General features: G+C 46.9%; 2 protein-coding genes across 2 annotated transcripts; both read right to left on the bottom strand.

Annotated features, from left to right (window-relative positions):
* Positions 1-414: 414 nt before the first annotated feature.
* LOC4800874 (xaa-Pro aminopeptidase 2) lies at positions 415-6,984 on the bottom strand. The gene is made up of 8 exons (XM_001358034.4): positions 6,801-6,984; positions 4,459-4,699; positions 3,105-3,178; positions 2,351-3,025; positions 2,181-2,293; positions 1,414-2,126; positions 1,287-1,355; positions 415-1,226 (listed from the first exon to the last, which is right to left on the bottom strand). The coding sequence occupies exons 2-8, from the start codon at positions 4,505-4,507 to the stop codon at positions 820-822; spliced, it is 2,100 nt and encodes a 699-aa protein (XP_001358071.2). The 5' UTR covers positions 4,508-4,699; positions 6,801-6,984; the 3' UTR covers positions 415-819.
* A 1,708-nt stretch (positions 6,985-8,692) lies between these two features.
* Dtg (Dpp target gene) lies at positions 8,693-13,629 on the bottom strand. Its single transcript, XM_001358035.5, has 3 exons — positions 13,168-13,629; positions 10,292-10,597; positions 8,693-10,226 (listed from the first exon to the last, which is right to left on the bottom strand). Exons 1-3 carry the CDS (start codon positions 13,331-13,333, stop codon positions 8,860-8,862), a joined length of 1,839 nt encoding a protein of 612 aa, XP_001358072.3. The 5' UTR covers positions 13,334-13,629; the 3' UTR covers positions 8,693-8,859.
* Positions 13,630-14,669: the final 1,040 nt, after the last annotated feature.

The raw sequence follows: 14,669 nt of genomic DNA on the forward strand, positions 1-14,669 counted from the left end.
CCAGTATACTTTTAGGCTGGGTGAAAAATATCTGTCTTTTCTTTAAAGTAGAGAAAGTGTATAATAGAGGACACAGACTTGGACTGTACTATTACTATAAATTACTATTTTTTGGTGCTTTAAAGAAGGTATACCCTTATTTGTTTCATTCAAAGTCTAGGCGTAGTACGATATAAAGTATGATCCAATTTTTATTGTGATCTGCACATTTAATTACATTTTTAACATTTCAATTTAACATATGACATAAAGGCACAAAAAAATAGAGCTTTCGAATCCTACACAATTTATTTCTATCCACCATGAAGAACATAGAGATTAAAGCATATGGTAGCCTACCCCACTCCCATAATCAACAATAAATTATAGCCTATTGATAAGGCCTATTCATCACGTAAATTAGACAGTTGCAAATATTTGGTCCACAGACGTTTGTTTGTTTTATATTTAATCACATTTAGAAAAATATACAAGGTTACTTCTTATATATGTAGACATTGCTCGTATTAATGTAAAAGGTTTAACATATTTTTGGTCGATTACGATTAGAGATTACGATTTATACATTTGCGTTTTACGTATTGCATTTGGTTTAAGTGGATAGCTTATACCTAAACTCGTACAGCGGGGGAGCTATGGGGAGGGGTGGCTGGGTGCGGACTTACTCGTGGCTTGGGGGTAGACATCACTAAAATACTAACAGTTGCAGTTATTGGTTGTTTGATTCCTTGTTAGTCCCAGATTCTCTCTTTTAATTTGCATAGCTAACTAAAACTACATAATTACATACACACACACACACACTGAGAAGGCTTGCCCCTAGGACCGGGCTGGGAGGATCGCTGCGATGATCATCACAAGGAGGGATACCAGCGGCAGGCTGGTGTGGCTGCCACCTGCGGTCGCTGAGCGGTACTCGTCCTCGGGCAGATACTCCCGGATGTGTCGCGTCTTGTTCATCATCCAGTAGAAGGCCCTCATGTTGCCCAGTCGCTTCAGCTCGTCCCCAATGTCGTTCCGGATCTTGGCATTGTACTCGTTGAGCAGACGCTTCTCGACGGCACTGAGCAGGGTGCTGTCTATCAGCTTCGGCTCGTAGGGGACCAATGTGACGTCCTGGAATGCTAGGAAGTGTGCGCCACTGGGATGCCTGTGTCCAGTGTCAATGACCTCGAGCACGTTCTTCAGGCGCACGCCAAAGTCATCGCGTTTGTAGTAGCCAGACTCTGAAAGGAGGTATGGGATCAGCGGGCATGATCTTTTGAAGAAAACCACTTAATACTTACCGCTGGAGAAGAAGTACCCCTGCTTGAAGTGGAAGCTGCTGTTCTTGCCATAGGCCACGGATATAGGTGCTGCGTATGAGTAATATTAGAATAGTAAATAATCCATTAACGATCGAAGCCGACTTACGCTCTTCTACAGAACCGTAGGCGCCAATGCCATGACCTGTGGCCTGTGGATAGTCCGTCATATCCTTCCACACCATGCTGCGCACGAGAGCATCTACCTCGGAGGGCTTCAGATCGGCCGGGAACTTGAGCTGAGCTAGATGCAAGATGCCCGCCAGGACGTTTGTGTAGGCCTTTTTCATGTCATGCGTTGGCTCGCCAAAGATAAACGTCCGCGACACATCCGTGGTGCCCTCCAAGTACTGTCCACCCGACTCGATGACCAGCAGGCTCTGGTCGGAGACCTCGATATTGGTCACATTGCTGGATATATAGTAGGGCAGGGCCGAGTGCTCGCCATAGGCCACGACCGTGCGCAGGGACAGCCCCTTGGCATGCTTCTGGGAGAGGCGCCAGAGCTCCACCTCATACTTAATCTTCTCCTCGGTCCACTGCTCCGTCTGGAATCTGGCCTCCATGTTGCTCATGGACTCGCAAATGGCGGCGCCGTCCCTTATATGCGCCTTCCGCATGCCAGCCTGCTCATCGGAGTTCTTCTGGGCCCGCATGAAGATAATGGGCGAGATGTACTCCACAACGATTTTCCCTGGCATCGAGGAGTAAATGGCCTCGGAGGTACCCAGATCCTGCACGCAGGGGGCAGACACGAGCACACGCTTCCAGATCTGTGCATAGGTGCGTATATCGCTCCAGATTTGATGATATTCCTTAATTCTGCAATAAATAGTCAGATGAGTGAGGGTTCATTTAAAGCTTTCTGTGGCTTACTTGACACAGTCCTCGTTGAAGCAGTCCGTGCGTAGATGGAGGTCGATTCCCAGACTGATCTTTTCATGATCCACATAGAAGAATATATCATCCTGGCTCACAATGACATACGACTGGAAAAATACAAATATTAGAGGGTGGTATCAAATGGATAGAGTGTGGCGACTCACCTTCACCACTGGCGTGTAGGGTATGTCAGTGCCACGGATGTTGAGCAGATAGGCGATCTCTGTTAGCGATGTGACCACCATGGCGTCACAGCCGAGGTGCGCCAGGCGACGCCTCAACTCCCGGATCTTGTCCTGCCAGTTCTCGCCCGCAAACTCGCGAGCCTGCACCTGAATCACCTGATTCTTGGGCTGCTCGGGCCGCTCTGCTCCCCAAATGAGGTCCACCAGGTTGTTGTTGACCTTGACCAGCTTCAGGAACTTGTCCTCCAGCTCGCGCTCCCACTCGGCCCAGAGCTGATGCGGCACCAGATGAGGATCGGCGCCCACCCGCTTGTCCAAGTGCACTCGGCTGCCCAGCCAGTCGGCGATGCTGACATTGCCGTTGGCCAGATAGATTTCCCAGTCGCAGTCGAGCTCTCCGTCCGCCTGCTGGGCGTAGCGTTTCTCCAGCCAGACGGCGGCTCCGTGGTGCGTAATGGCGGCAACGGCCCGCACACCCGTGTAGCCGGTCAGGTAGCACAATCGTTGATCGCGTGCGGCCACCTCCTGGTTGAGGTGCTCGTCGGTCGAGGGGAGGATATATCCGTAGATCTCGGGCCCCTGCAGCGAGGCCCGAATCTGCATTTGCTCACGCAGTGCCAGCAGCCGACTGTGGTACAAGCTCATGGGCTGGATCTGTAATTATCCGTTGAATATTAATATCTGATCGATGGCCCCCCAGCAGGTGACCCTGCCACCTGCCACCTCCTCTCACCAGTTTGCCCTTGCGGTACTGGCAAATCTCTCGGTGATAGCCCCGGGGGGGCTCTGCGGCCACGGCGCCCAGAACTGAAAATGGAACGTCGTAAAAATTGGTAAAACAAAATATTTGCAAGTCGTTAAGAATGTTGATAAATAAAATTTCAATTGTTGCCATTAGTTTTATGGAGCACATTTTTTGCATACATATTTATTAATGGCCAAACTAGCGGTCCAAAAATAGCAACAAGTGCGTCACGGTAGCGCAAACAAATTTCCCACGCTCGTTAAATGGCCATGCGACTCGCTCTCCGGCCTCTCGATTCCGCACGGTGCTGGTGCTCGACTTTTATTTTCGCTCAAGTGAGAGATGTCGAGGCACTAGAGCATCGCATCGCATCGCCACTGGTGACAGGCTGAGAATTCATTTGAATTTCACTTTCAATATCAACGCCCGACCACCTGCTCTCTTCGCCTAAGCTGAGTCAACCGCTGGCCACGCTGCGTATGCGTAATGGAAGTCGAACAGCGTGGGGGGCCTCGACGGGCAACAAGTTCCGCGAGGCTGCGGCAGTCCCACTCCACTGATTGGGATGTCAAAACAGGGAGACAAGCCGAATGTCAAATGGGTGAGGAGATGGTCATTTCACTGTCACTGTCTCGGCCAGCTGTTCAAATGCGATTTGTCAGAGTCTTGCCAAAAAAATTCTCAGTAAAGGGAAATATTTATAAACATTCATATACTCGTATGCTTGTATATTCGATTGATTTATTCGAGCAGAACGTTGACATGGTAGGCCAGAAATCTATTTCTGTACAGACTGCTCTAAAATTGGCGTATTTCCTTTCATATAAGGCTTGATATATTTCAAGGTGGAAAAAAGGTTTTTTCCATTTAGTCTGAAGACTATATAGGGTCTACCCGTTTAGAGGCTGCTTTCAAGGGTATTTCCGATTCGCCTTGACCAACGTTTCTTTATTCCATGTTTTGTCTTCTCCATTTGTTAAAGTGAAAATATTCAAGAATTAATTTTCATGTTAATAGCCACATACTCATCTCTTCGAAATTAGTTTATGTGATTTAAAAGAAATTTACGATAAATGACGGACAAACACATCCTCAGAGGGGACATGGCTGACTTTGCATTTGTATAAATAAATATTATGCCATCATTGACATTTGGGCCAGCTTCGCATATTTTCGTGACGCACTGAATAGCGAAGGCGACTTCATGCCCTGAGAGCCATGTGCAAAACGTTTTATGCTTACAGAACATACTGAAAACTAAAAATACCGTAAATCGATCAAAAGTCTATAAAATCAGTTTCGGTCGGCCTTAAAATGCACATAGTAATAGGTACGTACTCACCCAGCAAGATGTTCAGCAGCAAGCGCCAAATCCATTTGGCTGTCGTCATTGTTTTTCTTTGCACTTAAAATTTTTCCCTCCGCACACGGAGCCGGGGGTACACGGGGGGGGCACTCGCAGGCCGTAAAACTTGGCCAGAACCCGAACGGATTGTTTGTGTTTGCGCGAATTGCGCGGCCTTTCCTGTCTCTCTCTCTCTCTTTGCACTTTCACTGAACTGCAAAATTGTTGCTTCTTTGGTCTAAACAAATCAAACGGTGGCCATTAATGAGTTAGTGTCGATCTTAGGAAGGAGACTGTGGGGATTCTTCTTTTGTGGCGATGCACTTTTCCGGTTAATGACCGGAACGTGTCGGGTCGTGTCTTTCGCACATGTTGCACCTATGTATTTGCCCCTAGCAAGGGAATGGGTGTGAGAATGGGCGTGGGCGTGGCCATGGCATATGCCAATCTAAAGGGTGTTGGCCGAGGCGCTTTCTTCTAATTGATATGCCATGCAGTGGCTGGCCAACTTCTGTTCCCTGGGGCTCATAACTCATCTGGCGGCGACATATGTATAAATAGCCATGATATCAGCCCAGCTTAGGAATTTATAACTTCCGCTCCGACGAGCTGTGGTGCCGAATTTGGAATTCGATTTTTTGGAAAATGCCAATTTGGCAACTATTTTTCGGGTCTGTCGGTCTGGTCTGGTCTGCGTTTTCTCGTTTCGTTTTGTAGTTTAACAAAATGTTTAATTGCTGTTTTAATTAATCATGCGTAAAGGCAGCCGAAACAGTCGAACAGAAACATGCTGATCATGCTGGAAATGAGCCAAGCTCTGCCATGCCGTGGGTGTGGAGGCACTCGCACTGGCACTGCCACTGGCATGGCGTCGGAGTTGCACAAGTTCCCCCAATGCTAATGCTGATTTAATTTTGTTAGCCTTATAGAGCACCTCAAAGGGTAGCACCGGAATGGGCTGTCTGTCAATCACGCAGATGGCAGCAGAGCCGAAGATTGAAAATGATTGAACGCCTTTGATGCGACTCGCGTGCTTGGCACACAAATATCTGCGAAGCTGTCAATAAAACACAGATCTCTGATCTGAACTTAATTGCTTTTTCAATTTGTATGCCAGTCCACTTTTCATTAACATACATACATATGTATATATATATTTTAAAGTGACCAAGAAAAGTATTGTTTCAATATCAATTAAGCGATTCAAAACCAATTTTCCCGCCTGGGCGGTACTGTACTCGAACTAATACTCGAGGCGCACATTGTTCACGCTGTTTTTTATTGTCATTGGATCGGCGTCAGATATGGCAACTCACACGCCCCACATCCCATCGAAATACAAGTACAATGAGGCAGGGGCAGAGGCAAAGGCAACCGCAGCCCACAAAATACATTGAAAACATAGGAAATACTACAATTAAATAAGAGTTAAACAAATTCGATAAGTGGTGGGCGATCATCAGCGACAAATATGTATAAACGTACAATATATATTGTGAAAGTGACAGCTCTGGCCCTGTAGCCGCCTCCGGCCAGCAATTATTCGCTTGACTTTGGCACCAAAACAGCAAACGAGATGATGCTCTAGTTATCATTGCATGTACTTATAAGCACGCTTGTGTGCATGCATCAAGCACAACATACGAGTACCATTTGCTGCCAACAAAATTGCGCTGACAAATATCCCACAAATTCGTAATGTGCCTCAACTGCCAACTGGCCGCGTGCCCTTAAATGTTTGTTATATCATGGGGGGTATTACTGAGAGAAACCCCCGAGGAAAGCCTCAAATATCTGGGAATGCAACACCTGCAGACTAATTTCGGTGGAAATGGTTTTTTACGCATCGAAATGGGGGAAATGGGAGCGAGGTGGACTCATTCTTTTTGTTGAACAAATGCATTTCTTTTTTTGTTTTCAATTTCAATTTCACTGCCGTGACCGCGACCAAGACGCCGCTGACTCACACACAGAACATGGTTAAACACAGTTGCCAAAAAAAACACCAGCCACCCAAACACCCCAACACATAGATACTCAGACGTATCTATGTATATCTATGTTTATTTAATTTGTTATATGTACGAGTTTTTGAATTTGAACTGAATTTTGCGCCAATGCACACCTTGAAAATCACAAATTTCATGCCAGAGCGCCAGCAGCAAAATTTGAATTCTGTCACGGCATGCAGCAGATTGCAAGGGGTATCGGCTCTCCGGTGTTCCCTATCTACGAGTATCTGCGGCGTGCTGACAATGTTACGTATACGCAGCGTACGAGCATATCTCTAGGTTTGCACAGCTGTCCGAAATAGCAGCGGAATTTTCAGAATATTCTACCTTTTGCGGTCTCAAAGAGCCTCCACACACGAATACGAAGACGGACACGGAGACGGATCCGGACACTCACGGACTCACTCGCGGTATCTTGTGGTATCTGGCGGAGAAGAAGCCAAAGCGAACCGCACGCGTGTAAAGCAACAAGCAAACTGAAAAACTTTTGATGTTGCTATTTTGTATGTTTTTTATTTTGTTGCCTCAAAATGTGGGAGATGAAAAGCACGCACACCCACAGAGCGCTCGACAGAGAGCGAGGGAGAGAGACATTCAGGGCGAGAGAGAGGGGAGAGCGAGCGCGCGATATGGAAGGGAGAGACGCATGCATGCATAGACTATTTAATTCATTTCAAAAAGAATTTACTTATTTCGAATAGAACAAACACACAGAGCAGTCGAGCTGAGCAGCTGAGCAGCGCGAAAAGCGCGTGAGCGGGAGCTTTGGCAAGCGTTAGACGCTCCCTAGACAGCGATGGGTGGGGGGGACTGGGGGCTCCAGAAGAAAATGGTAAAAGTCTCTTCTGGGCTGCAGCACAGTGGATGGCGATATGTAGCATGGCACTGCAACTTAATATTCGCTATTATGATAGACTCTGCCACAGCATTTATGGCGGTTCACATTTCGCCCCAGTCAGGCAGTCAGGCAGTCAACCACTCAAGCCCTGGAACCACCCAACCACACAATGACGTCGCCAACTCGTGGTCGTCATGGGGCTCTTCCGACTCCGACTTCGAATCCAACTTTGAGAGTTTTGCAATTGACTTCGATGGAATTGTGAAAATTATGCTGTCAATTGGTATTTTCTTGCTTTTAAATTGATTGTTTTAATAGCTAGAGAAATTTGAAACTATTTTGCTATCCGCCCAGTGGCCGAATGGCCGAATGCTAGGGTTTGGAGCCCGGCCCACTGTGCGGGCGATTGCATAATCCCGCATAAACAAATACATATCTAAATAGGAAAAGGCCCAGCGTAAACTCTTAATCTGAAAATCATTTTGTTTATTTGATTCGGTCACGAAGCGAGCGGAGGAGCGCCTTTTCATTCCGCTCATTAAGCTCATTTACGCAGAGACAAAGACAGGGACAGGGACACACACAAGCAGAACAACTCAATCGGAAAAGCGTCTTGTCTTCGATGCTCTCCGCGCTCTCGTTGGCGTCTAAAATTATGGGATTGATGAGACGAGGCGAAGGGGAACGGAGGGGGGGCCGTGCACGGCAAGGGGAGAGTTCAATATGTGCTTATTTATTATGTTGCAAGCTCGGAGCTCTCTGGCACACTCTCGCTCTCCACTCACTATCGATCGTGCGCGCTCGACATTATGAACTAATTAAAAAATCTACTTTGAAGCACGCCGCTGCCCGCAGTGGCAAAGTGGAAAAGTGGCATAGTGGCAAATGAGCTTTTGATCAATACGCCTCACTGCAATTAGTCGTACTGAAGCCATAAATTGTTCTCGCTTCTCTCGTGGCGACCGAAATCTAAATCATTTTTCTGGTTAACCTTTCGCGGCTGAGTGTCGGGGGTTCCCCCATCCTAGCATTTTATTTGTGTTTGCACAAAAGTGACTTTTATGTAATTTGAAACACAATATACGTGGCTTTTAGATCCATTTCTTAGAAATTGTTTGAATAAATTTAACCTACATTCCTACCTTCGATAAATACTCACTCAATTGTTGATTGCGTTGTTCATATAAGACAAAAAACTCGCTTATGTTAATTATTCGAAAATATTTATTCTGACTTTCTATCAGAGACTCATTAAAAATGTGCTTATTTCTAAAAAAAATTTCTACATATAAATATTAAAGATGTTTTTAAAAATTTCGCAAAATCTTAGAAATAAATGTGCATTTAAAATTAAACAATATGGCAATTGATTTCGATTCGATTTCGCTTTTCTTTCGATTTGTGTCAACCAAACTGTAACAACCAGTCGGAGCGGAGGAGCTAGCTCAAGTCTTCTTTTCTGCTTCCCTTAAATAATGAAAGCAATCTCAGTGTTTAGAAATATTTACATGGCACCCTTGGGAGTCAGCGCCGTCTATAGCCTTTAGTCTATAGGCATTCTTCTGTCTCCTCACTGCCCATCGACACAATGACGGGCGTTGAGAGATCCACATCCAGCAGCTTCATCTGAGCATCCTCCTCGTCCAGAGAGTCCTTGCCAAGGCGTTGCTCCTGCATCTCGATGTCCAGTGTCCCATGCTGGCGTTGGAACGATACCACGAAAATGACCAGCGAGGTGATAATGAAGATCACCGCAGTTCCAGAGCACAGGGCAATGATCATGGTGGAACGGTAGGAGGAGGGCCGCGAGAGAGGTGCTGAATGTTCGTCGGCCGAGTTGCTGTCGAAGGTCTGTCCGGCGTCGTGGGGTGGATAGGACACCAGCGGCGTGGCGGTGCTGTCGTCCGATGGACATTTTGGCTCATCTCCAGCGGATGGTTTTTCTTCCTTCTCCGAGGAATCGTCATCGTCCTTGGACTGTTCGGTTTTAGCATCAGTTTCATCGCTTTCTGCTTCTTTCTCTTCGATGGACTCATCTTCAACATTGTGGGTGCCTTTGGGAACATCTGAATCTACGACTTTCGGTGTTTCGGTTGGTTCATGGACAGTCTCAATCTGCTCAGTTCGCGCTACAGCAACCTCCTCCTCCTCCTCTGAGTGCTCTTCATTGGGGCTTAAGACTTCAGTTGCAGTCTCCTCCGTAGTCTCCGGTACGATCTCTGCTCCAGCGGCCTCATTAACGGGGTCCTGCGGCTCTGCTGGCTCCACGACTGTTTCCTCTGGCGTGCCAGCCTCTTCTACCTGTGCCTCAATCTCTGCCTTTGCCGCGATCTCAGCCTTAGCCTCGATATCAGCTTTAGTTTCAACTTCTGTATGGGTAGGTTCCACGCTGATTGTGCTGATCGCTTTCGGTTCAATCTCCTCAGAATCGATTTCATTCAGACTGTCTGTTTGCTCCTCAAGTGTGCGCCCTTCGAGAACAGTTTTAGTCTCTTGCGAAGGAACCTCCGGAGCCACCTCAACGGGCAGCAGATCTTCCACGCCTTGTTTCTTGGTCACCTGGTGCTTGGGTCCTTCATAGATTGGCAACGGCGTTGTCTCTCTATCCTCAAAGACCTCGTGCTCCTGCTCCAAGGCCAACAGGTTCGTTTTAGTGATGGGTTGTTCGGTGATAGCCCGGTTCTCGTTGAAGATGACGGAGACCAGGTCACTGGTTACACTGGGCAACGGTCTGCTACGGCCCTCCTCCTGCTCGCTGGACACGGGTGTATGCTCAGTAGCCGTAGTGGTATCCGCATTTGTATTTGTTTGTTGTAATTCCTTGGTTTGATCGTTGTTCGCTTGTGGGTTCAATGGGACTTCTTTGGAACCCTCTTCCTCAGCTTCAAGTGTCTTGGGCTCGCGAGCACTTTGAACTGCAAATAAAGGATGGATTTTGGTTAGTCCTTGCGCTCCATCTCAGGATGGTTATACCATTTACCTTCAGTCTCCTGATGATCGGTTTTATTTTCCTGGTCCTGTGCGAGCTCCTCCTTCAGTTGCACCACCGGACTCGAGGCATCGGCCTCCATTTCCAACTCCATTTCACTCTTCACCGCATTTCGTATGTCCTGCTCCAGGTCCTCGCCGGCCAAAGCAACAAAGCTGGTGTCCACCAGGTCATCCACAACTTCAGACGCTCTGGTCTCTACAGGATCGATCGCCACGTCCTGGAGGGCGGGCTCAACGGTCGTTTCATTTTGATTTACGATTTCTTCGATATCCGCAGGAAAGGTGGTTGACTCGGCTAAAATGATATGAACAAGGCATAGTTAAGTTACAAACCAATGTGGAATTTCAATGTAGAATTACATGTAGCTGGCATGTAACTACCAACAGATGGCGTGTGCTGATGATGTAGAATACATGTAAGTGTCATATACAATTCTTTGTTTCTCTAATTTTGTAGCTCTCTTATTTAAATATTTGTTAAAAAGAAACCGAAAAAAACCCTTTTAAAACGAATCGGATCTTATAGAAAACTGATTAATTTACCGGATCTTTACATTAGGAAATGCCTTTTATCGAATAAATTAACCTATATAAAGATCAATGTAAGATCAGCTTATTCGAAAACAGGCAGAAGAATAAGGAAAACTGAAATTCTATTGCCTAAAATATCCTGTTTGCATCTTCTCTCATGCATTCAAACAGTTTTCCATGAATTTCCCTTGTGTACAGGTGGGTGGAAAAAAGATTTGAGTGGACGATCATCAAATTACGATCACTAGATCTAGATTCGAGTCTAGTTTGTGTGGGGCCGACCAGTAAACTGTCTTGCTAAACAACTTTCACAGAATGGAATCAATTATGATTTACGAAATGCAAATTCGAACAACGACCAGCAGGGAGAAAGTAAAAACAGGAAAGAACATGCGTGATGTACAGGAATGTCCAAAAGCTTTTTGGACCGAAAATTAATAAAATGTATTCTCAAACGATGATAATAGTCCCACCGTTACATTGATAAACTTCCCATTTAACGAACTAATAAACCAATATTGCTGCCATATTCCTCCACACAGCCGCCATTAGGCCTTTTCGAATGGTTTTTCTTTATGGCCATGCCTCTAGCATCTATATATCCGAGTGTGCGTTGACAAACGGCATTGATATGGACATCGACACGGCCCATTCATAGCCACATCTATTCGGCAGCTATCATCACTGTCATCAGTGCACATTTTCTCACACATTCATTGACAACTTCTTGGGACCCGACCCCGCCACATCCCGTCCCAGATCTCAGATAGCGGGCTGGCCGCAACCCGAATTCCCGTCCGGCGTATGCGCATACGTACGCCCGCGCCCCAATAATTCAAAATGCTTCCAAGTGGTCGTCGATGCAGTGATTAAAATTCCAGACACACACGACAACACCAACAACATCCCAAATTAGTAACAAAATAAACAAACCAACGAAACCAGGCAGCGGCAACCCGCCCAGTTTGTCTTTTCTTTGCCTATAAAGTAGCTGACTTTATTTATGAGATGACATCCATTCCTGCCCGTCCCTCTTCGCACGCACATCTCGTTCTCAATTCTCAATCCCTTGCCATGCCAATGCATGCCTCAATGCCTCAATGCCTCGATGCCTCTTTGCCTGTGCCCAAAAGACTCTAGGAGATGCAACTGCATTCGTGGAAAAACAGAATTATTAGATGCTCTGCATGAGATATGCATGGGCGGTGCGGCCCATACCCATACCCATGCCCATTTCTATTCCTATTCCCAATCCCTTGGGAACGAGTGTCAGGCAACAACAATAACACAGCATCGGGGCATAGAGAGCGTCCCAGAGTCTAAAGAAGGTCTTAAAATGGGACAAAGCATGCCGCACCAACAAAAACAAAGACGAAATGGCATTTAGAGAAAATAACAACAGGAAAAATAAATCGATTTTCTTTTCGGCTGTCCACGCAGCTTGCCGCAGTTGCAGTTGCCCAAACCGGGGCAGTGTCATCTGTCGGGGTCCGGTCCGGGGTCCCTTCTGTGGTGGAGTGCCTGCCTGCATTGGGAAATTATCTTTTTGGACATATTCGGTTGCTCCCATGTTGTGTGGGCATGTTTTAAGTGAGAAAAATTACTTGTTCTACACAGGGCAACATGCAAGCATGATCAATGATCCTTTAAGGGTGGGGTCGGGACAGTTATGGGCTTAGGGAATTGTAATTGATGGAACGCGATCAAAATTATGAGTTTGTTCAACCAGAAATTAGGGAACCCCGCTTAATTAGATGTCTTCTGACTCATTCAATGTCCCAGTGTTAGATTCCCATAAAGACTCTCCCCATAGGCCCCTCTTTAACTGAATTGCGACTGATCCCCCTGTTATCTCTGTTTTATCGCACAACTTGAACTCTGGCGACCGCCTCAATTGGCCTGTTGCTAAACATTATTGAACTTTCGCACGCTGCTGGGGTCTCTCTGACCCCAGTGTCTCTATGAGACACCCAAGTGCCACTGTTTTGGGGTGTAGATTGGATCGCGGTTGGACTGTGGCATCTGCGGCCTCTGCGTCGCCTCTTCCGCGGCAGTGGCATAATTACGCGCAGTTTGCTGGCATGTTGTCTGCAGTCAGTGCCTGCCTGTTTGAATTATGCCAACAAACTAAAAGAAAACGGGGAAAATGCAATAATGTCTCTCAGAAGAGTCGGGCAGCAACGGCAGCCAGATATATAAGTCAAAGGCCTGATGCGACCGCAGCATCTACAAGTGATTACGACAAAGATGATGATGATGACGACAATGCATCTCTCTATCTCTCAGATTGGCAGGGGTAGGAGAAGATGTGGAGCTGGTGTGTCTGATACTTACAAGGTAGAGCCGAGCATGGAGCCAGCATGGACACTGCGGCCAGCGTCACGAAGACCAATGCCAGAGCCAGAGCCAGAGGGTTCGCCAGCCCGTTCCCGGTGGAGCATCTGCCTGGAACAACTTTGCAGCTGCTTCTCCTGATGCGATGGCTCTTAGAAATTGCCATATTGAATGACTGATTGATTAGGTTGTCGCTCCTTGTTTGACGGGCCCGAAACGAAATCAACAAAACTGGCCAAGAGCCGGCTAACACGCACACAACACACACGCGCACGCACAGATACACGATGATGGGCACACAGATACTGCGATGCGATGCGATACAAATGCAGCTTGCGTTGGTTCTCTTTAGAGTTTCAGCTGTTGCTGCCTGCCTGCTGCCTGTATTCCGACTCCGATTTCCAGCTCCGTACGCGTTGGCGACTCACAAAGAACTAAAGTTGAGAACGCGTGCGCTCTGGAATTTTGTTGCCTTCGTCGTCGTCGTCGTTGTTGTCGCTGTGTGGCAGACACAGATACATGTACATATACATACATATATTGATGACGACCTGGCCCTGGGCCGGGTCTCTCTGCCTTTCTCTGCAGTTTGCCGCATGCCAGATCCATCATGAGAGTGCCTGCATTTGTTTGCCTTTGGGTAATAATAGGGCATGGCATGGCAGGCAGGCAGGCATACGGCTTCTGCAGCCGCTTCTGAGTGGGCTAGGTGTGGGGTTGCCGCCCCGGCCATAAAACAGTATCACTGTGTGTGTGTGAGTGTGTGTTGGTCTGATAAGTGTAAAAGTGTATTCGAAGCGCCAGCCCCAGCCCTATCCCTAGCCAACATGCGAGCCAGCTCGTCGAATCGTAACTAACATTTTGGCGCGGCTATATCGGGGGTACTTCACATCCACATCGTCATCGAGAGCCCCTCTCATTGTAGACAGCCAATTCGCTTGCAGGCGCTCTTCGGGACTGGACCCTTAGCTGGGTCGGTCTGGCTCTACCTCTACCTCCACCTCTGCCCGGCACTCGTACGCGTACGTACTCGTATTGTTTATTTGGTACAATACGAGAGCTCCAATACAAAAGAGAGCATGAACAATAAGGGTCTGGAGAGTAGGACAAGCCCCCCCGTTTGATATCATGTGTAATCAATCAGAGCATAGATTATGGGCTCAAATTATGGGAATTAAAAGTTGTATACTTTTCCAGATATGAGGGAAAATGCAACCACACAAAGCCAACACATTTCCAAATAATAACTGATAATATAATTTAAAAACTAATTAAAATCTGAAACCATGCCATAGTTAAACCAAGACCGAAACGCTTATCAACCTGATCGACTGGGACGAATCCGTTGCATTGTTTGTTTAATGTTCAGTGGAGTGGACGAGCGTGAATGATTTTTGCCTAGAAACCCAGCCGATGCCTGCACGAGAGTTCAGCATCGCATCGGAGTGCTTGTTGTCCACGGGGGTCTTTCCAGGCAAAGTGCCTGTGAATGGATGGATGGA

Source organism: Drosophila pseudoobscura, chromosome 2 (genome assembly GCF_009870125.1).
Source record: "Drosophila pseudoobscura strain MV-25-SWS-2005 chromosome 2, UCI_Dpse_MV25, whole genome shotgun sequence".
NCBI classification, from domain to species: domain Eukaryota; kingdom Metazoa; phylum Arthropoda; class Insecta; order Diptera; family Drosophilidae; genus Drosophila; species Drosophila pseudoobscura.